The 20,967-nt window shown below is 34.1% G+C and overlaps 1 protein-coding gene across 7 annotated transcripts in view; it reads left to right on the top strand.

Moving 5' to 3' along the window:
* Positions 1-20,967, top strand: part of CLASP2 (cytoplasmic linker associated protein 2) — a 153,267-nt gene that overhangs the window by 102,060 nt on the left and 30,240 nt on the right. For 2 of the 7 annotated variants that reach the window (XM_009272406.2, XM_009272402.2), the window contains exons 19-25: positions 2,605-2,706; positions 2,841-2,867; positions 7,888-8,058; positions 9,013-9,120; positions 14,040-14,146; positions 17,452-17,696; positions 18,359-18,422. In XM_009272406.2, coding sequence (XP_009270681.1) covers positions 2,605-2,706; positions 2,841-2,867; positions 7,888-8,058; positions 9,013-9,120; positions 14,040-14,146; positions 17,452-17,696; positions 18,359-18,422 — 824 coding nt within the window. Of the gene's footprint in view, positions 1-635; positions 654-2,604; positions 2,707-2,840; positions 2,868-7,887; positions 8,059-9,012; positions 9,121-14,039; positions 14,147-17,451; positions 17,697-18,358; positions 18,423-20,967 lie in introns of all 7 variants that reach the window. The other 5 variants (XM_009272403.2, XM_009272401.2, XM_009272405.2 and 2 more) reach the window with 3 other exon arrangements.

The following is a 20,967-nucleotide window of genomic DNA, read 5'->3' as shown; positions in this document are numbered from 1 at the left end:
GATAGCTTCCCATCAATTCCTGGGTAGTGATGTCAGTAAAAAGATTTAGTCCAACTCATTTTGTCATAATCCAGCCTTGTTAAGCTTAGCGTACTTGTTCAAGTGTGATCTGTTTTTTTCAAGCTCATATTACTTCCACTTCTCTGAGCAAAACTTGATCTTGTGCATGTAGATCTTCAGAGTAATCATAGATTAAATTCAGAGAAATCCTCCTTGCTGGCAGTTCCTATCAAATTATCACTGTCCAGTGTGGGAAACACTGTCCTTGTGTTTTTCTCTAAGATAATTTATAATAGTATGTTTTATATTTTCAGAAGAGCTTGCACTAAAGTATTTTTAATGTCTGTTTTGATCTGTACATGTCATTTTGTTGACTTATGGATTTTTTTTCTATTGGGTTTTTTTTTTGTGGTTTTGTAAAAAGTTTGGAAGGCAGTGCTATATATTGTAAATCACTAAGTATAGTGTGGATGTTTCTTGATAATTTTGCTTCAGTTCAATAATGGAGTTGCAACACAAGCTTTAGACCTCTTGACTTGATAAAATTTGTCAAGATTCATAAGATTAATCTCAACAAGGAATTGGAGAGAGAGTATTGATTGGAATATCATGTATTTTATTATTTTTCTGTTTAGGAACAGCTTCTGAAGATGGTAAGAAAATATTTTGTTAGAATAGCTAATATTTTCAGCTTCATATTTTCATTGAAACAAATTAAGCTTTAAAAGTAGAATGTGGTCTTTCTGGGGCTTTGTGGAGGTTCACAACTCCAGATAGCTTATGCATCTAATACTTGGTCGTCACATAGTACTTTTAAAATTCTTTTGCTTTTATTTTAATTCTCAAGTTCTCATCTGCAGTAGAAGTGTCATTGCTTAACATTTTTAGTGTGAAAATATAGGAGCTTTATAATTTTGCATTTGTTTTTTAAAACAAATCTTGTCACAGAATATTTCATCAAATGTGTTCATGCTCTGGGAAGCAGGTGCTACTATTACTCATCTCTGAGACTTGGGAATTCATTTTCAATACACTGTTAACGTTTAAACCTATCGTTAGCGAATGGATGTAGAGACTCCAAGTGACTTAACAGTTCATTTGCCTCACAAATACAAACTGTTTTTTTACTTTGATAAAATTGAACCAGGTTCCAAGTGGTACTTTAATGTAGTATTGAAATAGTGGCACTCTGTATTCCTAAGTTTTTGGGCCAAATTCTGAATGCAGTTACATGCCTTGCAGTCTCACAGCACTCAGTGGGAAAACATTGCCATTGCACGGGGATAACTAGTAGCATTTGGACTAGTTAATCTAACCGTTCTTGCTAGTGTATTGTTTTCTAATAGTTTAGTGAATAACCTCCTTTATCCTGATTCTCTTCTTATAGACTCTCATCTATGGCTATTCCCTCTACTTGGATGAATAATATTAACTTGGTTGGTCTCCAAATTCTGCTGTGGAAAGCCTAAAGAGGCTAGAACTAAATAACAGTCTGTGTATCTAATTCTTCTGGGTCAAATATTGACTCTACATGTCTAGAAGATATTTTAATTATGCTGTTTTTAAAAGTGGATTACTTGTTGAGCTAGATCCACCCTGTACAAGCTTTTTGGGTTTTGTTCTTGCAACTTATAAGAACTATGGTTAGCATGGTTTTGGTTTTTGTTTCATTTTTCTGTTGAGAGGTTGGCTTTGGAAATGTAGTACACAACTCTACTATTTTCTTTTATGAATAATCTTTCAGTAACCTGTAATTCATCCAACTGGGGTCTTCCTTTCTTTTGTAATTTCATTGTATACTCTGGATGTTATGAGGAACATGGCTAATAATGCAGAAAGGTTTAACCCAAAACCAAGACAGTTTGGCATTCTAGAGAGAAGCGAATCTATTGTTTTAGTTGTAGATACTCAGTTTAATGTCTCTTCCTCAGGTCTTCTGTCTGTTGAGGAGAGGAGTATTTCCTTGTATCATGTGGTCACTGAGAAGTACTTAATTGTACTTAGTCTTTGCAAAATGCCGTAAAAGGCTTGGGAAATCCTGTAGAAGTCTATATGACTGTGGCCAGGAAAACAGTAGAATCTTCAGTAATAGGAAAGCTAGTATTGAGATTTCTAAAAAGAGGAGTGAAGTTAGGAAGAAACCTCAGAACCCTATTCAAAAAATAGTCCACACAATTTTTGTAGTTTTACGACAGCAAAAGTAGAATTACAACCACAAGGAATCATGAGAAGACTGTACCTGATACAGCAACATTAGCGTATGCATTGCCTGTTATATTTAATAAACTTCCCTTTTAAAAATATAATCAACCTATTTGTGTAGGAAGCAAGAACTAGATAGCTAGTTCAGGGTATTTAAATTATGTGTAAATTGTTCACTGAAACATGTAGCATCAGAGAAGGAGTATTTTGATTCCTCAACTATTAAGTCCTTCAAGGTGTTCAAATTTCTACTAATTATCCCAAGTGAATTTTCACCAATTGAGTTATGTTATGCTGCTTTTTTATCACAGAAACTTAAGAAAATATATTAGTAAATGCTACTGATGCTTTGCTTTCTACATTACTGTGAAAAACTGATTTAATGCCATTATTCTTTTATAGGTCGTGTACGAACAAAGCTTTCAACGCCTTCTGTTGGTATTGGAAATTCTAAAACAGATTCCAGAGGACGGAGTAGAACTAAAGTGGTGTCACAGTCTCAGCGTATGTATTTTCTATCTGTCAGTTATACCTGATAAAGAGGCCAAATGCTTAAGCATATATTCATTGACCAATGGCTACAGTCAAAGTTAATTTTTAAAAAAAGCTACATACTGAGTTGTTGTTCTGTGCCTTAGGTTCATCATCGCCAGACAAAAATGAAGGTATTTTTTTCAGTGTTTTGGGTCAGTGGTATTTGCATGCTTTTCTAATTCATGTTGTTTTCTCTGGACAAAATACTAGGTTAGTTCTTAGTTCGCCAATTAAATTAGACAATGTAACAGGAAATGAAATCTACCCCTAAATTCTGTATTCAATTATAACTTCTCAAGATTCTTTTCCCCCCCTTTCTGACCTCTCCAACACGAAACACCAGTAAACTTTTGTCAGTTACATATGACACATGGATGAGTAATACAGAAGAATGGGTACGCTGAATGGTGTCCTCAGTGTTACCTGCAAAACCTAATTTTTCGTTTTTCAAAAAGTCCTATTTTTCAGCCAGAAATACCTATTTTCATTTTAAGTTAGGCACTAGTCTAACTCTTGGATATATACTCCTTTTTTTGTATTACAGCTGTTATCTTTACTGAACTCTTCTTTGGAGTAAAAATACTAAACCCCACCTTTATAATCAGTTACTTAGCTTATATTGAATCAAAGGGTTAAAACAAGCAATTTACTGTATGTCAGCTAATCCACAGTAATTTTCTATGTATATTTAGAAACCAAAGCAAATGCAAAATTTCCCATCTAGCTGAGCACTCTGACATTAATTAAAAAGACTTGATTACCTCACATTCTTTGGCACTGGCTGACCTACAGCAATTTGTTCACACATCTGATGTCTCCAACAGACATCTTCTGACTAAGCTCTGTAGTGTTTTCAGAGTCTCATCTTTGTCTAATTAAGTGAAATGCAATGAAATTAATGAAAGGAAGGCAAATTAACAATAAAATTAAAATAAACTAACCAGTCCTATAGTTTGTCAGGTCTAATGTTATAAACCCAGTAAACTATACAGGTTTTGAATTTTCCACTACAATTATTTTGCTATCAGTAACCATATGCACTTTCTTTTAATAAAAACCCTTAATTCTGTGTTTAATGGTAGAAACATTTATCTTCATAGCAATGACTGCATTTATCATAAATAGAATTACTTTAGAGGTTAAAAAAGCAGGTAAAAGATTTTTTTGGCTTTTTTACCTGTTAGAATACTTCCCATTCAGTTTTGCATTACTTCATTTTCCAACAAATACAGTTGGATCAAACCTGATCCAATGCTTGTAGGTTTTGTGAAATAAAACTTTCAAAAAATCTGAACAGCTAAATATAAAATAATAAAATCCAATAACAGAAGTTCTCTTAAGTCATTTTTTGCTTTGACAGTGCTCTAATCCCACAAGTGTTTGTGGGATGAGAGCTTGAAAATAAAGTCTAGTTATTGGCTGTGACAAAGGTTGTGCAAAACTTGTTTTATGTTTTCAGTGTTAAGATGACTACACTACATCATAAGCAAAGAATATTTGGATTAATAATTTAAGGGGGAGGGGAGGTAACAGTCCCATCAAATCACTTTTTCCCTTTATGAAAAGCTGTAAGCAGTATCTGTAACACTCTTTTTGTTAGTATTAGGAAAGTTCTGAAATAAGCTTTTTGAGAATACCTTTGTACTTTGAATAGATTTGGTAAATTCTTAAAAAGTTAAGGGGTTTGATAAGCTGTTTGGGGGAGGGATTAAATTTAGGTAGCAATGTAAGACTTGTGATTATCATTGTCATATAATAGTAATTAAACTGTATATTCAGGGAAACAAACAAGCTTTTTCAGTTTCTTTTTACTAATAGTGACAGTTTTTTCCAAGAGAATTCATTTTTGCACAGTATTAATATCTAAAGAGATAATTTGAATTGATACTGAAATAACTAGATTTGTCTACATGTGATGATGTGTGAAAATTGAATGCATCTTTACAGCCTTTTATTACTACTTCTGTTCAGAACTGATGGCTTCAGATAGCTCATTATAACCTGTCAGTGGGGGAGAACAAGAATTCTGAGATGTTTCAAGGAAGATAAACAGGGCAAATACAATGGTGAAGGAGAATTGTCAGGCACTGTATGCCAGTGATTTGGGTGATGCTTCTTTATGTGACTGAAAATTTTCACAGCGTTCTGGGGAGCGAGATGCTTGATGTTTCCGTACAGGGGATTGTTTTAGTTCCCCAGCTTATAGTGGGAAAATAGCTTCATAATAGATTTAAGCTTTTATTTTTTTAAAAACCACTGTAACACAGATGCTTTTGTAAATTTAGGGTTACAACTATTTAGCACTTTTGTTCAAAGTTCATTTTATGAAAGACTTGCAAAATTGAATGCTTTTACAAAAAATACTTTTTTAGGGTTTTAGAAGCCCTTTACTATTCCTCTTCTGTTTTTAAATTGTAACATAAAAGAAATGCATATACAATCTATAGCTCATTATTTTATTCTTATTTATGGAAAAAAATTGTTCCATTTTTTCCTTTCCCTTCCTGTTTGGTTGTCAGGTAATTCAGCAAGGCGTGCTAAAATTACATTACAATATTCATTCAGAGAAAAACATTTAAATTTCTGAATGGAAACAAATTCTTACTTTTATACTTCAGATTAATTTGAAAGAGGAAAACCTGAAATTCTATGCAAGTCTTTTCAGTTGTGCCATTGTGAGTTTTTTTTGTCATCCACCACCGCACCTGCAGCTCAGTTCCTTTACTGTCTTTCAAAAAAAAAAAAAAAAAATGTTTTGGCCTTGTGTGTAATTTTTGTTCAGCTGTTGAACTTCTTGAACCTTTTTGGCAATGTAATATTCTTTTAAAGTAATATGACAGTTTCATGTTTAATTGAAATTTAATTCTTCAGTATTATCCAGTTGTTGATTAGAAAACTGAAGAATTGTAATTTGCTTGTGCAGCTTTGCTTCATCTGCTTTGTACATATAGCATCTGAGTTTAGTTCTTCAACTGTGGAAGCTACTTAAAAGCACTGCTTTAGCATAACCCCCTTGTGGCTTTTTTTCCTGTGTGAAATGACTAAAGCTTTCTTATTTCCATTTGCCATCCATTTTTTAATCTGCTCTGCTCCCTCCCTCTTCATGGAATATAAACCCCTACCCTAATCCTGCCTTTACACTTGTTCAGGATCACAGTCTGCTAACCCCATTGGTGGTAAGAGTCTACAGAATTTGTGTATACGTCATTGTTTGATCACCTGTTTGACATATCTCATTTAAGGACCCTATTCAGCAGAAATTCTGGCTTGCTTTTTTCCATATGCTGCACTTACCTAATTGGATGTAATCCTTATTTAGAAGGCAGTAGAGATGGGTGGTTTTTGTCATTTTGGAATACTGTTTTAGTAATCCTTCTTTCATCATTCAGTTCGCTTAGATCTACTACTGGTGGTAGTACTGACAACAGTATGTCAATGCTGTTATTAGCATAATATTTTCAGGATATTAAGCTTCATTTGGTTTATTTGCGCTACAGTGGTACACTTTGCAGGTCAGACAATAGAAAGATAAATAAAGTACGAGAATGAGAGGTTGCATTTCTTCTGTATATTCTGAGAAGACTAAGTTTTTGAGGTTTCTGACCTATTTAGGAAAATCTTCTAAAAGTCTCCGGCACAGTGAAAACTTTTACAATATTTTCATTGTTTTAAAGAGAGAAAATATTGGAGGCTAGGAAGAAGGCATAGTAATATCAGGTCTAAGTTGAAATGCCCTGATATGAAGAAACTGTCAAACCCTTAATTTTTGCAGACCACAGCAATTTTATAGATTTGCCTATTCTTTTTTCGCTATAGAAGTTATGCTTGTTTTTTCCAGGCTGTGTAATATTTGATTTATCATTTCTGCTGAATAGTTCCATAGTTTGGAAAAGGGATTTTGCTAAATAATCATTTCAAGTTTGAATTCAAACAATGAATCTGAAAGTATATGCATGGTACATTGTTTTAGTTTTTTCCCTTCCACCCAGCATATGTTTTATTTTGTTTGTGATTTTGTTTCTTTTCCTATATGACCAAGCTTTAATCAACTTGTATCTTTTTTAAATGTGCCTCATAAGTAACTCATTAAACTCACTTGAGATGTTGCATGTTAAGTCTATAGATCTGATAGCGTAGCTGTGGTCATACGGTTACCTGATTATTTTTAAAAGATTAGTGAAAGGTTCATATCTGTATGTAATTAACCTTTGGTTAAAATTATGTTTTGCTTTTTATTTGGTCAGACTTCTTGAATTCTGCAGCTGGAAACAATATATTTATATCAACTGGTGGTATAAATTGGTTATAACTAGAGAAGAATGGATTCTGTGTTACGGCTTAGAACTTAAATTTTCTGTAACTGAAATATCAAAATTGGGGATCAGTGACCAGTTTCTGGTAGTGGGTACAGTGTGTTGAAATGAACAGTTATAGCACTTTGTAATCTACAGTTTTGATTACTAAAAATAAAGGATGCTTAAACAAGTCTTGATCAATTTTTTAGCTTATTTAAAGCTAATTGAAAATTTTCTTCAAATTTGTGGGGTAGCCTCCACAGAAATGAACATGTATATTTTAATTGACTTCAGTGAGATTTTTATTTAACTTCTCAGGGAGTAGTGCTTCAAGACCCCATGCTTTTAAAAGCAAGGGAGAAGAGTTTAAGAGAAGAGTTTAAATCTTAGGAAAATTATGCTTTATTATATCATTGGTTGCATTGGAAGAGCTGGGATAATTATGAAATCACTAGTTTAAACTTGTTCCCTTTAGCTTTCTAGCAGTTCTTTTTTCTTTTTTTAATAGAAAATGTGATTAGTGAGACCATGTAGCTTAAAAAATGAACACACCAATGTTCATGTTAGGGATGTTGGAACTCTTGATGAAGACTAGAAATATTATTTATGGTTTCTTGAGCATATCTAGTGCTAAATACCATGCCAAGTGCTTCCTTGCACTGTAAGTTTACCTACCTTGTATGTAGTGCTATAAGAACTTGGACCAGGTTTTCTATTTCACATTGTTACCTTGTAAGTTTTTCCAGACCATTTCAATCTACCACCACTGTCCTACTAACTTTAAGCATTTTTTTCTTTTTAACTGTGGTTGTTTATCTTCTATGCTGTTGCTTATATTTATTCATCTTGCCTTCAGCTGGCAGTAGATCTGGGTCTCCTGGAAGAGTTTTGACAACAACCACACTTTCCACTATGAACACAGGAGTTCAGAGAGTGTTAGTGAATCCTGCAGCTGCACAAAAACGAAGCAAAATCCCACGAAGTCAGGGATGCAGTAGAGAAGCTAGTCCTTCTAGATTGTCAGTAGGTAAGAACCACTGAATAACTTTTGGTTTCTTTATAGCCCTTCTTACTTTAAGTGCTGGATATCTACAGCTTGCATTTAGTTATAGGTCGACGACAAAATTAGAATATGTATTGATAAAAATCTAAAATGTGCCTGTTTTCTGAGACTAGTCTTTGATATACAAGAGGGTTTTAAATTTAAGCTGAAACTTTAATTTTTTGCTGTCAGAATGCAGTAGTTGTTCTTTTCCTCACCTCCCTGTCTTCCTTCTCTTTCACTTTCCTTCACTACTTATCCCCACCCCCAAAATACCCACATCCATTGAATGAAAGTGTGATACCATTTTGAAAAGATTTCCTTCATTACTTTTCTGTGTCTTCTGCGTATGTGTGCGTGCATATGTATACTTCTATGATACAAAAATGAATGTCATACTTATTAAACCTCACGGTATAACCTGATTACACTTTGTTACAAACAATATTATTGAAAAATATCAGTTGATTTTAATGGCATTGCTGCTGTTCTTTTTGTATTTTGATTTTTACCTTAGCTGTATTAACTTTATATTTTCCTTCTTTGGAAAGCTGTGGGTTTTTTCATTTGCGTTACTGTTGATTAACTTGATCTTGAGCACAAATTCTGAATCAATACTCTGTTCATATTTTTTGTTGCTTGTTTCCTCTCCGTCCTTTTCAAGAGGTTTTTCAACTATTCTGTAAAGAGTTGGTAAATCGACATTTTTAGCTGTGCGAAGAAATAATTTCATTGAACTGGCTACACTTAGTATAATCCAGCACAATCAAGAAAGTGTGTGGAAACAGTTATGACTTATAATACGACCTAATTGTCAGTGTCTTTTCTTAGAAGTACGTCTTTGATCTTACTGCAAAACAGAATTGCATTAAAACTGCAACTTTTCTTATGTCTTCTCCCTTCTGTGCTGCTGTTTGTCTGTACCCTGAATCATACTAGCACGAGGCAGCCGCATTCCTCGGCCTAGTGTGAGTCAGGGGTGCAGTCGGGAGGCCAGCCGTGAAAGTAGCAGGGACACAAGCCCTGTCCGCTCTTTTCCACCCCTTGGTAAGTACTCAGAGCCCCTTGTTGTGCATGGCTGTCTTTGCCCTTCATTATTTGCACCTAACGAATCCGTGCCTCCTTCATTCAGCTTGTAGCTGGCCACCATTGTTTTCCCTTCCTTTGGCTCACTCACCACTTACTTCGATGGAGAATTGACCAATGTGTGAATGGGTTGCACACTTGAAAAATAACCGTTTTACCTAGTGTTAGTCTTATCTTAAATACCAAGTCTGGAAAGGTGGGTGATACGCAGCACCTAGCGACTTTTTTTGAAAGGGCAATTCTGCTTTTGGAAAGTTTTTTGAAATTACGTGTTTCTCTTTTTATTACAGCACTCATTGCTTGGGTGCAGTTAGATAATCCATCTCTCACTGACCAGCTAGAGCAAAGAATAAAGTGTGGCTGCCATCCTGCCTTTCGCTGCATCAACAGCTAGGGTCTGCTAGTATTCAAAATTGCTCCCTAGTCAATGAATCATTTTGGTGTATAAGAAGAAAATATGCTTCATTTTATGTCTCCTTAGCTATACTGTCATTGCTGTATTACGTGAAAAAACAATAAAAAATTTAACTTTTTGCTATTAAAGCAAGTAAATATGATGGTGCAGATAAGGGACCAGTCCACTGAAGCAGAGCTGTATTCTGAGGCTGCTTTCCATTTTCTAAAAATGAACAGGGCAAGTAGCAAAGTCCTTGTCCAAGTAGATGAACCAAAGTACAGTTCTGAAGTTTACTTTTAATCTGTGTAGAACAAGTGATAAGTAATTAAAGTAGCAGCTGTTGTTACATAGGGAAGAGAGGAATTGAAAACTTTTACCAGTCACACATGCATAGCCGTGTTCAGTCCCTGCTATAAGCAAAAGTTTTGTTTTCACTTAGTATTTAAGCTTATTGACCTGACACTTAAAAGATTTTGCAAGTTTGTCAAGCTGTTGTCTGTTTCTGAAATGTCAATAAGGCATAGGAACATTAGCTTATAATTATTTTAACATGTTGTTGGTTAAGGATTGGGGAAGGTTCTCATCTCCGTGTTATCCTTGTCAAGGTTACTATGAAGTTGGTAGTAAATTTTGATAAAAGTCTTTTTACATCTTGGGGGTTTTTTTGATTGTTTGGTAATACAAAACTGTCTCTGTAAGATTGTATCTGAAACTGATCTCTTTGGTGTTATCTTTGTCTGAGTTAGTCTTCAGTATGTATCCCTCCTCTTTTCTTTGTTCAAGCATAGCTTACAGTTAAGGACTTAGTAATACGAGCTGTTAAACATAGTCTGAAAATAGTAAATCTCTGGTTTCTATTTCAAATTGAAGCACCCGACTGCACTCGTAATTAGCATTGGAAGTCTATTGTGGTCTGTTAAGGCAGTATGCTTCCTGTCAGCCTTGATTTTATTGGAAAAGTACAGATTAATTGAATGAAAGCTGTTGTTCAGTAACTAATGCTAATTTGCCCAGATGCTATTTAATTGGGAAATTAAATTAAAAGCAGACATTATGCAGGATCCATTAGTAAACTTGTATCTTTTACTAAAACACAGCTGGCAGACTGTGTCGTAGTACACACATATCTTCTTTTCTTTTAAAAACGAGGGTATTTTCCAGATATTTTTGTGCTTCTTTTGCTACCTTACAGCTTGACTTCAGTTGCGTGCGTGAGATCTGATTTACGTTTTCTATTTGGTCAAATGCTTGTAATTTTAAGAAATCTGTATTAAACTAATACCATAAGATGGGTCATTGGGATGGATGCTACTTGAGGTTTTATTTTTATTGATGGAGTTTAATTTTTCTATTCAGATATCAAAACAAGTACCTAGACAGATACAATAGGTTGAATTGTCTGATAGTACAGAGAATGCAAAGTAGCGTGTATAGGAATCCAGTGTTGTTTAAAAAAAAAAAGCAGCTATACATGGAATAAATGAGGATTTCTAGGATTCTAACTAGTATGACTTCTTATTTGAATGATTTTGAATGTCATTCTGTGTTTTGTTGGACCAGTTTTGTCTTATGGGATGCTATTAACTTCTATAAAAAATATTAAATTTAATGTTTTTCAAGGGTACAAGTGGAAGATGAAATAAGGCACATTCAGCTCTGTGTTTGTAGCTAGAGACAGTTTTACATGGGGTTGGAGGGGGGAATGTAATTTGTGTTGTCTGATTCTCAGCACAGAAATTTTTGCTTACAAATGCTAAGCCCTTTGGGGCATACAATGACCAAAATGCTACGTAATTGCTTCTCTGTATACATTGGTATGAAGTGTCTATGTAATCTCACATCTCAGTATAACATTATAAACTGGGGGATAACAGCCACTCTGAGAAGCAAGTGATTTGTAGTTTATATGGAGGTGCCTATTCTTCTGTTACATATAGTTAATATTAAATATCAGATTAACATAATTTCTATATTGTAGCTAAGAGTCCCTGTAAAATCTTATTTTGATTCATCTTTCAAAAAATGAAACAGCAAATACTTGCACTATTTCTGCAATTTGAGGGGGTACAAAGAATATTCTTGAAAATGTGCTTTAGAATGAGGTATGTTTGATCCAATATAGTGCTTCCTTTCACTGTCCAGCATATTTCAAAAGTATATGGGGGCAGGATCATCTTGAATTATATGCTTAAAGTTTGAATTTTTAATTGTACCTTTAATTTTCAGGGCTTGTTGATGGAAAGCAATAGAAAGGTTAATCCTGTTATTGCTTGTATTTAAAGCTCCATCAGCCTTGATGCCTGTGCTTTTGACATCCTCTGTCCTGTCTCCTTTTCCATGCTGAGACTTACTTTCTAAAGAACCAAGAATTCCACAAAGCATGATTTGCAAAATAAAATTCCCTAGCTAAACAGCTTCATGCAGGTTTAGTTTGAAATAAAATACATTGCTGTGCCTTATGTAAGGAGTAGAGAACTTCAGGTGGAAAAAACACAATGTTGTTTCGGGGACCTTTACAGGACTTATTTTGGAGTTCACTCAGGTTAAGAGGTGTGCTTCCCCAAATGTGATTTGGTCCGTGTCAGGGTTACTTGATTCAAGTCAGACTCTTAAATTGTCTATGTTTATCCGAGTAAAGGATGATTCATTTGATTCCTGGTTTCTATTGATACTACTTTATGTACCCAAAAGGTGTAAAATATTTGTATTTACAGTTATTTATTAAATCATAAGATTATATCTGGGGTTTATGTCACTGTGGGTGGACATTTGAATTCAAGTTAAAATTGTCAAAACCAGTTTCATTTATGTGGCTGTAAAATTCTATCTTGAGTGAACTGAAGAAAGAAGTTGAATTGTTTAAAAACACATTGAATTTAAAATTACTTGGTTTAAGAAAGAAAATATTAGCAATGGTGATTTAACGTCTTTAGAATCTCTAAAAGACCAGTTTTATACAAGTGCAAGAAGGAGGAGGGTACTCAGTTTTATTCAAAAGTTCTTAAGGATCTTTGATTTCCACTTTCCATAACTTTAAAGAATCTTAATGATCTATAGTAACTAACATAAATGTTTCAATTTCACATTTTAATTATTTAAAGAAAACGATACAAATGTGAACTATTAATTGCATTAAACTATTTTAAACTTTTAATTAAAATCGAATCATTTTAACTTTCATCTACATAGTGATGAGTTTTAACTGAGGTTGACTTATCAGCACATAGGCAAGAACTCAAGTTTATACAAATTGTCAGCTGCTAACACAGTAAGTTCGTGCAGGAGTCACTTTTTGCAGATAATGTTTGGTATGTGAGCTCTGGCTTTGACTTGAGCGTGTAGAATTGAGTTAACTCTACAATGGAAGACCAGTATCAGTGGAACTTTTTAGATATTTCTGAGGATTCTCTGTGTGTGTGTGTGTGCGCGCGTGCGCGCGCATGTGTGTCTGTGCATTTTTTTCTTCTTTGAACTTAAACATACTTGCTTTGAATCTGCTTTTGTTCTTTTAAATCAAACAATTGTGCATGAAATGTCCAGTGTACATAAACCTATATAATTCTATACAATCATATTCTGTACAATCAAAGAATTTCTCTGAAGCTTTTTCCTTCTGTGTGATACTCAGTTTCTTGTGCTAAAGCTGAATCTTTTTGATAAATATTCTTGTTCATCTAAGCAACTATTGCAGCACTGATTCCATGGTAATAGATAGGGTTTATATGATCCTGTTATTGCAGCTTCCAGACATCACTCCAGATCCACTGGTGCCCTCTACGCTCCTGATGTTTATGGGGCTACAGGTGAAGGATGAGTACACTTTGCTGTCATCTGTGCAGTCATCCTGGATTTTTTTTTTTTGCCACCCACTTGGTTATTCTCATAGTTCAGTTTTAAAAAGTATTATTTGTATTAATTTGAGTTTTGTGGTTTTAATAATCCAGATAGCTGTGTTTACGTTGCTAGATTTCGTCTCCACCCCCTGCCTCCAATTTTAATCCTTTTCTTCCTTAACAACTGTAATTTTATTTTTACTTGCAGAAGAACTTTAGTTTTCCATTTTTCAGTATTTGTAGAGCATTCTTTATGCATGTAGTTTTCTAATCAGCACTTTCAATAGCCTTTCTATTGTATTTGCTTTCTTTATAAATGAAAACAAAAACCCAAAATGAAGAAGACATTAATTAAAAAAAAAAAAAAAAGGTTCTTTCAGTTAAAACCACTATTTTGTGGGTTTTTTCCCTGTGATATTGGAATAGGATGTTTGTACATGATTGTTTTTTTAACTTCATTTCTTACTTTTTGCTGCACCACTAAAGACTTTGGAATGAAATGAACCAGTATTTTAGCCACTACATAATTTATTAGAAATGTTAAGCAAAGGCTTTTCTTCTGCTTGGGTTTTTTTAAGTGAGTGTGGTATTAATGTCCCACATTGCTATTCTGACTGAATTCTTTATATTCATTTTTGTTGTTGTAACAGGTACCGGCTTTGGAATTAGTCAGTCAAGTAGATTGTCATCATCAGTTAGTGCTATGCGAGTTCTGAACACGGGTTCTGACGTGGAAGAGGCAGTAGCAGATGCTTTGGTAAGAATCTCGCACTTACCTTGTGTAGGTTAGAGACTCTTAAAATGTTTGGTACCTCTTCATTAAAGTATGCAAAAGAACTTGTCATTCATAATTTTATTGGCTTCTAGCTGGGGAAAAAAGAGAAACTGAATTGCTAGAGCTGCAAAGTATTGGAATTTTTGTTCCCTACGGAAGTCTTAAACTTTTGAGAAATGTACATTTTTCCATGGCAGAAAGGAAATAGTCTTGGACTGTTCTGTTGGAGTGGCCCAAGGAGCCACTTGAGCAGATAGCACTAACCAGCGGTTTCCCCACAACAGCCGGACAACTTCTGGATAGGTTGAAGGCTTGTCAGAGCTGGGAATGATGACAGCTAAAGCACTCTGCTTATCATAAGCCTGGGTTCCATTTAAAGTTCTCTCTGACAACATGAGATTGATGCTGAAGAGATGACCTAATGGCTTGGCAGGCAGCATTTCATAAGTTTAGTTTTGTTTTCTTTTGTTTTCAACACGTTACTCCGAATTTAAAACTGGTTATACCATTCTCTTTCTTAACCTTTACTGTTCTTTAAAAGGGTGGGTTTGGCTCCTCTACCTACCTGCCCCCGTTAGCCAAACTGAACTCATCCTATGTTTTGCTATTCTGACATTTACATCACCAAGCTGAAATCTTCAATTAATTTAAAATACTGATGCTATGAGTCAGATACATTTTTATCAGGTATTGTATACTATTTGCATATCATTAAATATTTGTAAGTACCTGTTATCTAGTTATCAGAATGCTTTAAGGAATTTGCTATGACTCTGTTTTAACAAAAAGATTACTTGGAACCTTACTAAAAAACTACAAACTAGACTCTAAAAAATTCAATTCTAGCTAGATATGACTGGATAGAGAGAAACAAAATTTCAAAGGAAAAGAATCTGAAGAACTCTGTCATGTTCTTAGTCTGGCAATTTATTGATTTCTTGGTTAATACTGTCTTCTTGGCACATTAGTTTAAAATTCATGTGCCTTCACTGGTATAGCGATCAGGATATCTTGAAATCTTGCCTAAGAGGTCATAGTGAGATAGAGTGCTTTTTCCCCTTTCTGATATTGTAAACTTGTAAAAAGTTTTCAGTGTTGATGGGGGAATGCTAGTTGGTAAACTGGAAGTCAGTCTGGATTTTGGAATAGGGAACAAAAAAAAGAAAAACAGTCCGTTGAACGTGAAAAGTTTCTGGCTATAATTTGAAAGCCTGTGCTATAGATTCGTCCACGCTGGTGTTGCATGAAGAATATCTTTAGTACTTTTAGCAGCTTCATAGTGTATTCAAATTTAGCTGGGCAAAGTATGTAGTAAAAATATAAATTGAGGAGAAACTCATGCTTCCAGTGACTGCTCTTGAGGCTTGAATGTGTCCTGCTTTGTTGAAGTAATAAAGTTTGTTCATGGAAACTGGTTAGTATTACCTGAATCCAAAATAGCATGTTGCTTCTAGAAATGTTAGAGGAAAATTAGTTTGTATATTTTAGCTAGAATCTGTCATTACAAAGAGGCATCAAGAACAGCAACACTTTATTATTGTAGTATTTGCATGCCTGGTGGTTGCTTGCCATGCTCTAAATGTACAGATTGTCCTGTACAAATGGCTCCATTTAGATGGAAATCTGGTTATGAACAGCCTTCTTGTTTTATCATAAACTGAAGCCCCCCCCCGCCACCCAGAACAGTGTTTTTAAAAGGTAGAATGTAGAGTCCTGAGAAATGTAATAGAAAAGCTAAAAATACTCTGGATTGTATTACTGGTTTTATGGTATGAAAAATACTTGGCCAGTTATAATACTGCTCAAGCCAAAGGGGTATGTGTCTTCTGGCTAAGATATGGTTTGAATATAAGACACATGAAATGCAGCAATATGATGATCTTTACATATTTTTATACCTTTTACTTTAGCACAGTCCTTGGCATTTCAGATTCTATTTCTTTAATTTTTTTTTTTTTTACTTATGGTGACCCTTTTAAAAAATGCTCATGTCTTTGTGATGTTTCCCTTCCTTCATTCTCTTACATGTATATGTATGCTTGTTCTGTTGACAATAAGCTTGTTTGTTACATGATGTATTGACTAGTTTGTATTGCAATATCCTTTAAGTTATTCTGCAGTCAAAAATGACAACCCTGTGCAAATGGCAATGGTAATTAAGGGGAAATCAGTCACTTATGCTACTGCTTCTTTGAGTATGTAATGAAATCAAATTTTTTAAATAGCTTCAACACCAAAATTTAAATGGTAGAGTTATTTTGCAGAGGTGTGTGCTTTTCCTTTTAGGATAAATAGCATTTTTTTTTTCCTCTGGCCTTTGGCACGTTGTGTTTTGTTTTGTTGGCTTGTTTTTGTTTTTAGGGGATTTGGGATTTTGCATTATGTAATTAATTTTTTGTAGGACATTGCTGTAGTAATTGTTGCAATGATAAAATTTAGATATTGAAATGAAGTTAGAGATGAAGAAGTTGATGGGAAAATAAAATTTAAATGAAGGTTTCATACTTAGATAGCAATTGACTGCATGTGTTAAGTCTTCATGCTCAAATATCACTGCATAAGATACAAAGATTTTGACAGAGAAGTCTTTGTGACCAACCAGCAGATGATACGTAATATTTCCCTGGAAATGGAAGCTTAGCAAACTACTTCTTGGCAGTGCATGATATGCTGCTCAGATACAGAGAGCTAAGAACAAAATTTACAGTATTTTTTCCAGTGGCAGGTAGTTTAGTAGTCATAATGCTGCTATGCCTTACCTTCCTGTTCTCAATTTCTTTCTTTTCAATAATTTACTGCTAACAGCTCTTAGGAGACATACGGACTAAGGTATAGAAACTATTTTCCTTCTTCAGTAGTTTAATATTTTGCTAACATGCTTGATACAAAGTAAGTTAAAATGACAGAATATGTGGGTTTAGACCTGATTCTTATATTCTGTAACATGTATAAAGTTATTAAGTGAAATAACTAACTTTCAATACAGTCTTTATGTCACCCTATAATGCAATTTTATGGATTTTACAAGTAAACTTTAAGTTGAACGTTTCGTCAAACGTATGTCTTCTCTGCATTTGCTTTGCTTTTATATTTGGAATACAACACAAGCTGTACTTTAAAATATTTTTATTAACTCGGTTTGACCTATTGAACAGTTGGAGCCATTTGTCACTGCAGGGAGTAGAGGTCACACCAATTATTTGAACTGTTGGTCTTTCTACTGATTATGGATATGTATACTATCTCTTTGAAAATCAGTACTAATGTGGAGTGTTTCTGTACAATAGAAGAAGCCTGTGCGAAGAAGATACGAGTCCTATGGGATGTACTCAGATGATGATGCCAACAGTGATGCATCAAGTGCCTGTTCAGAAAGGTCCTATAGCTCTAGGAATGGAAGTATACCAACGTATATGAGACAGACAGAAGATGTGGCTGAAGTCCTAAATCGCTGTGCCAGCTCCAACTGGTCAGAGAGAAAAGAAGGCCTTCTAGGCCTGCAAAACTTATTAAAGAACCAGAGAACTTTAAGGTAAGAAGACATGTTAACAGAAAAACATTTTATTTCAGAGTTGAAGTAAGGCAAGGGAAGTAGGAAAGGAGGCCAATGTTCTAAAGTATATGGAAAGCTGGGGAGAGGGAAAGCAGGATGTGTGTTCGTGAGAGTAACATGGGGGAAGGACTTGAGGAAGCTATTGTCACTTCTGGCCACTGCTGTACAGGATCTGTTTAAAAAGTTCAGTTTAAGAAATTGAATTTAACATCAGGAGAATTCTTGCAATACAAAAGATTCCTAAAGTGCTTGCATCTAATATTGATGGAAGGCCTTTATTTTTATTTATTTATCGTATAATTTTATTATCATCATCATTATTATTATTAATTGGGTATTTATTCAGAAGAAAGTGTTTACTACTAGCTACTAAGAATACCTGTTTCATTATCTGCTCTGTTAAAATAGCTGGGAATAGTTTAATATGTGAATTAGTTTAAAGAGACATTTCTAGGTTGAAAGTCTCATTTTAGACAAAATCCATAACATTTTTATCCATGTCTTAAACGAAATGCTTTTTCTACTTCATTTACTAGATTATTTGATTCAGTCTTTACAGTTGATTTCACTGATTGCTATGCATTAGTGTTCCGGTAGTACTACCAGGGGAGTTGACTAATGTATTGTTGTCACTTTGACAGTCGTGTTGAGTTGAAAAGGTTGTGTGAAATCTTCACAAGAATGTTTGCTGATCCTCACAGTAAGGTATGTTTAGGTTTTTGTTACTTGCAGTAAATGTTTGAAAACATATATTAATAGAAAGCCAGTTGCTGTAAAATATGTCAGTGGTATTTGCACATGTAAAAATTTCACAAACTGTATTCTATAAGCAGTTAATGGTGTCAGATTTCAATCCATTTAATCTGCAGTTTTGAACAACGTAATTTTCCACCTTTTTCGCAGGATAATTGAAATAAAGTAAAGGTTAGTTTCATCTAAAATGCACTGAAGTAGTTCAACAGTTTGTGCTCAAAATTTGTAAGTATTTTTAAGAAGTCATGTTGTTTACAGAGGCCACTTCAACATGAGTAAAGATTTTTCTCTCAATTAGAAACAAAAGGTTCTGGTGCAGTAATTTAAATCATGAAGAAAGTGGTCCAAGTCATACATGATGAGTCTGATGAACTATACCAAATGTGTACTTACTTATTTTCCAGGGTATTTTGTATTATCTTATGATGTCTTCCTCGAATTTCATAGGTAGGGCTGGCAGTTGAGACTGTTGAATAATTTTTACATCATTGTTAGTATTGAATAAGTAAGGTGGAGACTATACTTCAGTTTAAAAGAAAATGCGATGTTTTATTCACTTTTACCTAGGTAAAGACCCAATATGGATGATATAATGAGAATAATCTTTCTGTTTTCTAAGACCATTAAAATCTTTTTAACTGAGTTACTTTGCTTGATAGTAGTTTTATAATTTTTGTGGGAGGTGGGTTACTAGCACAGCTTCATATATGGAGTAATTTCCCGTAGCAGAAGGACTACAGGTAAATAAGGAGCTGAATAAAGTTACAATGGTATCATGTAAAAAACATGTAACTTCATGTTTTGTTTGAATTATAGGCTTGTTTGGAAGAAACCTTATCTCTTCTATTGAGTATAACATGTTCCACTTTGTGTCCACATTTCAGAATTGATAAAATGATAACCCAGAAAAATTCAGAGCAAATTAATTATTTCAGAAGTATTGGCTTTTCCCAGCAGAATTCTGAAAAACTACTTTGGTTATGCAATACAGTTAACATTTTTAAGTCTTCCTTATTGCTGCAATGGAAAATTAAATTCAGAGTGATGACAAGTCTTGACAGGGTTACCTTAGTGTTCATCTGTCCTCCCTATTTTTCCTGCTGGAAAAGTGCCTTATCTGCTATCTGTGACACCATGTATTTTCAAAGAAACTTGCATTTCACACAGCAACTTTAATATTAAAGTTGCTCACATACTGTAGAAATCCAGAAGAAAAGACTAAAGCCAAGCAGTTAAAGACAAACTGAAGAAAACATTCCATAAAAAGAACAGTTAAGTCAGCAGAGAGGAAAGAAAATTAAATGTTGAAATATTACTGGTTTTTAAATGAAGTAATGACAAAATTGTGAATAGCAGCTTCGTTTAATTTTACTTGTTTGTGTGTTAATTAATATTGCAGCTATGCATATATCAGAACTACCTTGGAGATGTTTTTGTAGTGGGGGAGCCAGGGAAGGATAATGAAAAAGTTCCAAAATGTAGTTGTATGTGTCAGAAGAGCATTTTATCTTTTCATTAAGCTTTTGGATGGGTTAACCCAATATGGATGATATAATGAGAATAATCTTTCTGTTTTCTAAGACCATTAAAATCTTTTTAACTGAGTTACTTTGCTTGATAGTAGTTTTATAATTTTTGTGGGAGGTGGGTTACTAGCACAGCTTCATATATGGAGTAATTTCCCGTAGCAGAAGGACTACAGGTAAATAAGGAGCTGAATAAAGTTACAATGGTATCATGTAAAAAACATGTAACTTCATGTTTTGTTTGAATTATAGGCTTGTTTGGAAGAAACCTTATCTCTTCTATTGAGTATAACATGTTCCACTTTGTGTCCACATTTCAGAATTGATAAAATGATAACCCAGAAAAATTCAGAGCAAATTAATTATTTCAGAAGTATTGGCTTTTCCCAGCAGAATTCTGAAAAACTACTTTGGTTATGCAATACAGTTAACATTTTTAAGTCTTCCTTATTGCTGCAATGGAAAATTAAATTCAGAGTGATGACAAGTCTTGACAGGGTTACCTTAGTGTTCATCTGTCCTCCCTATTTTTCCTGCTGGAAAAGTGCCTTATCTGCTATCTGTGACACCATGTATTTTCAAAGAAACTTGCATTTCACACAGCAACTTTAATATTAAAGTTGCTCACATACTGTAGAAATCCAGAAGAAAAGACTAAAGCCAAGCAGTTAAAGACAAACTGAAGAAAACATTCCATAAAAAGAACAGTTAAGTCAGCAGAGAGGAAAGAAAATTAAATGTTGAAATATTACTGGTTTTTAAATGAAGTAATGACAAAATTGTGAATAGCAGCTTCGTTTAATTTTACTTGTTTGTGTGTTAATTAATATTGCAGCTATGCATATATCAGAACTACCTTGGAGATGTTTTTGTAGTGGGGGAGCCAGGGAAGGATAATGAAAAAGTTCCAAAATGTAGTTGTATGTGTCAGAAGAGCATTTTATCTTTTCATTAAGCTTTTACGGATGTTA

The sequence above is a fragment of the Aptenodytes forsteri genome, unplaced genomic scaffold (genome assembly GCF_000699145.1).
Source record: "Aptenodytes forsteri isolate BGI_AS27 unplaced genomic scaffold, ASM69914v1 Scaffold398, whole genome shotgun sequence".
NCBI classification, from domain to species: domain Eukaryota; kingdom Metazoa; phylum Chordata; class Aves; order Sphenisciformes; family Spheniscidae; genus Aptenodytes; species Aptenodytes forsteri.
The sequence above is the reverse complement of the archived record's forward strand: the minus strand, read 5'-3'. Positions and strand labels throughout refer to the sequence as shown.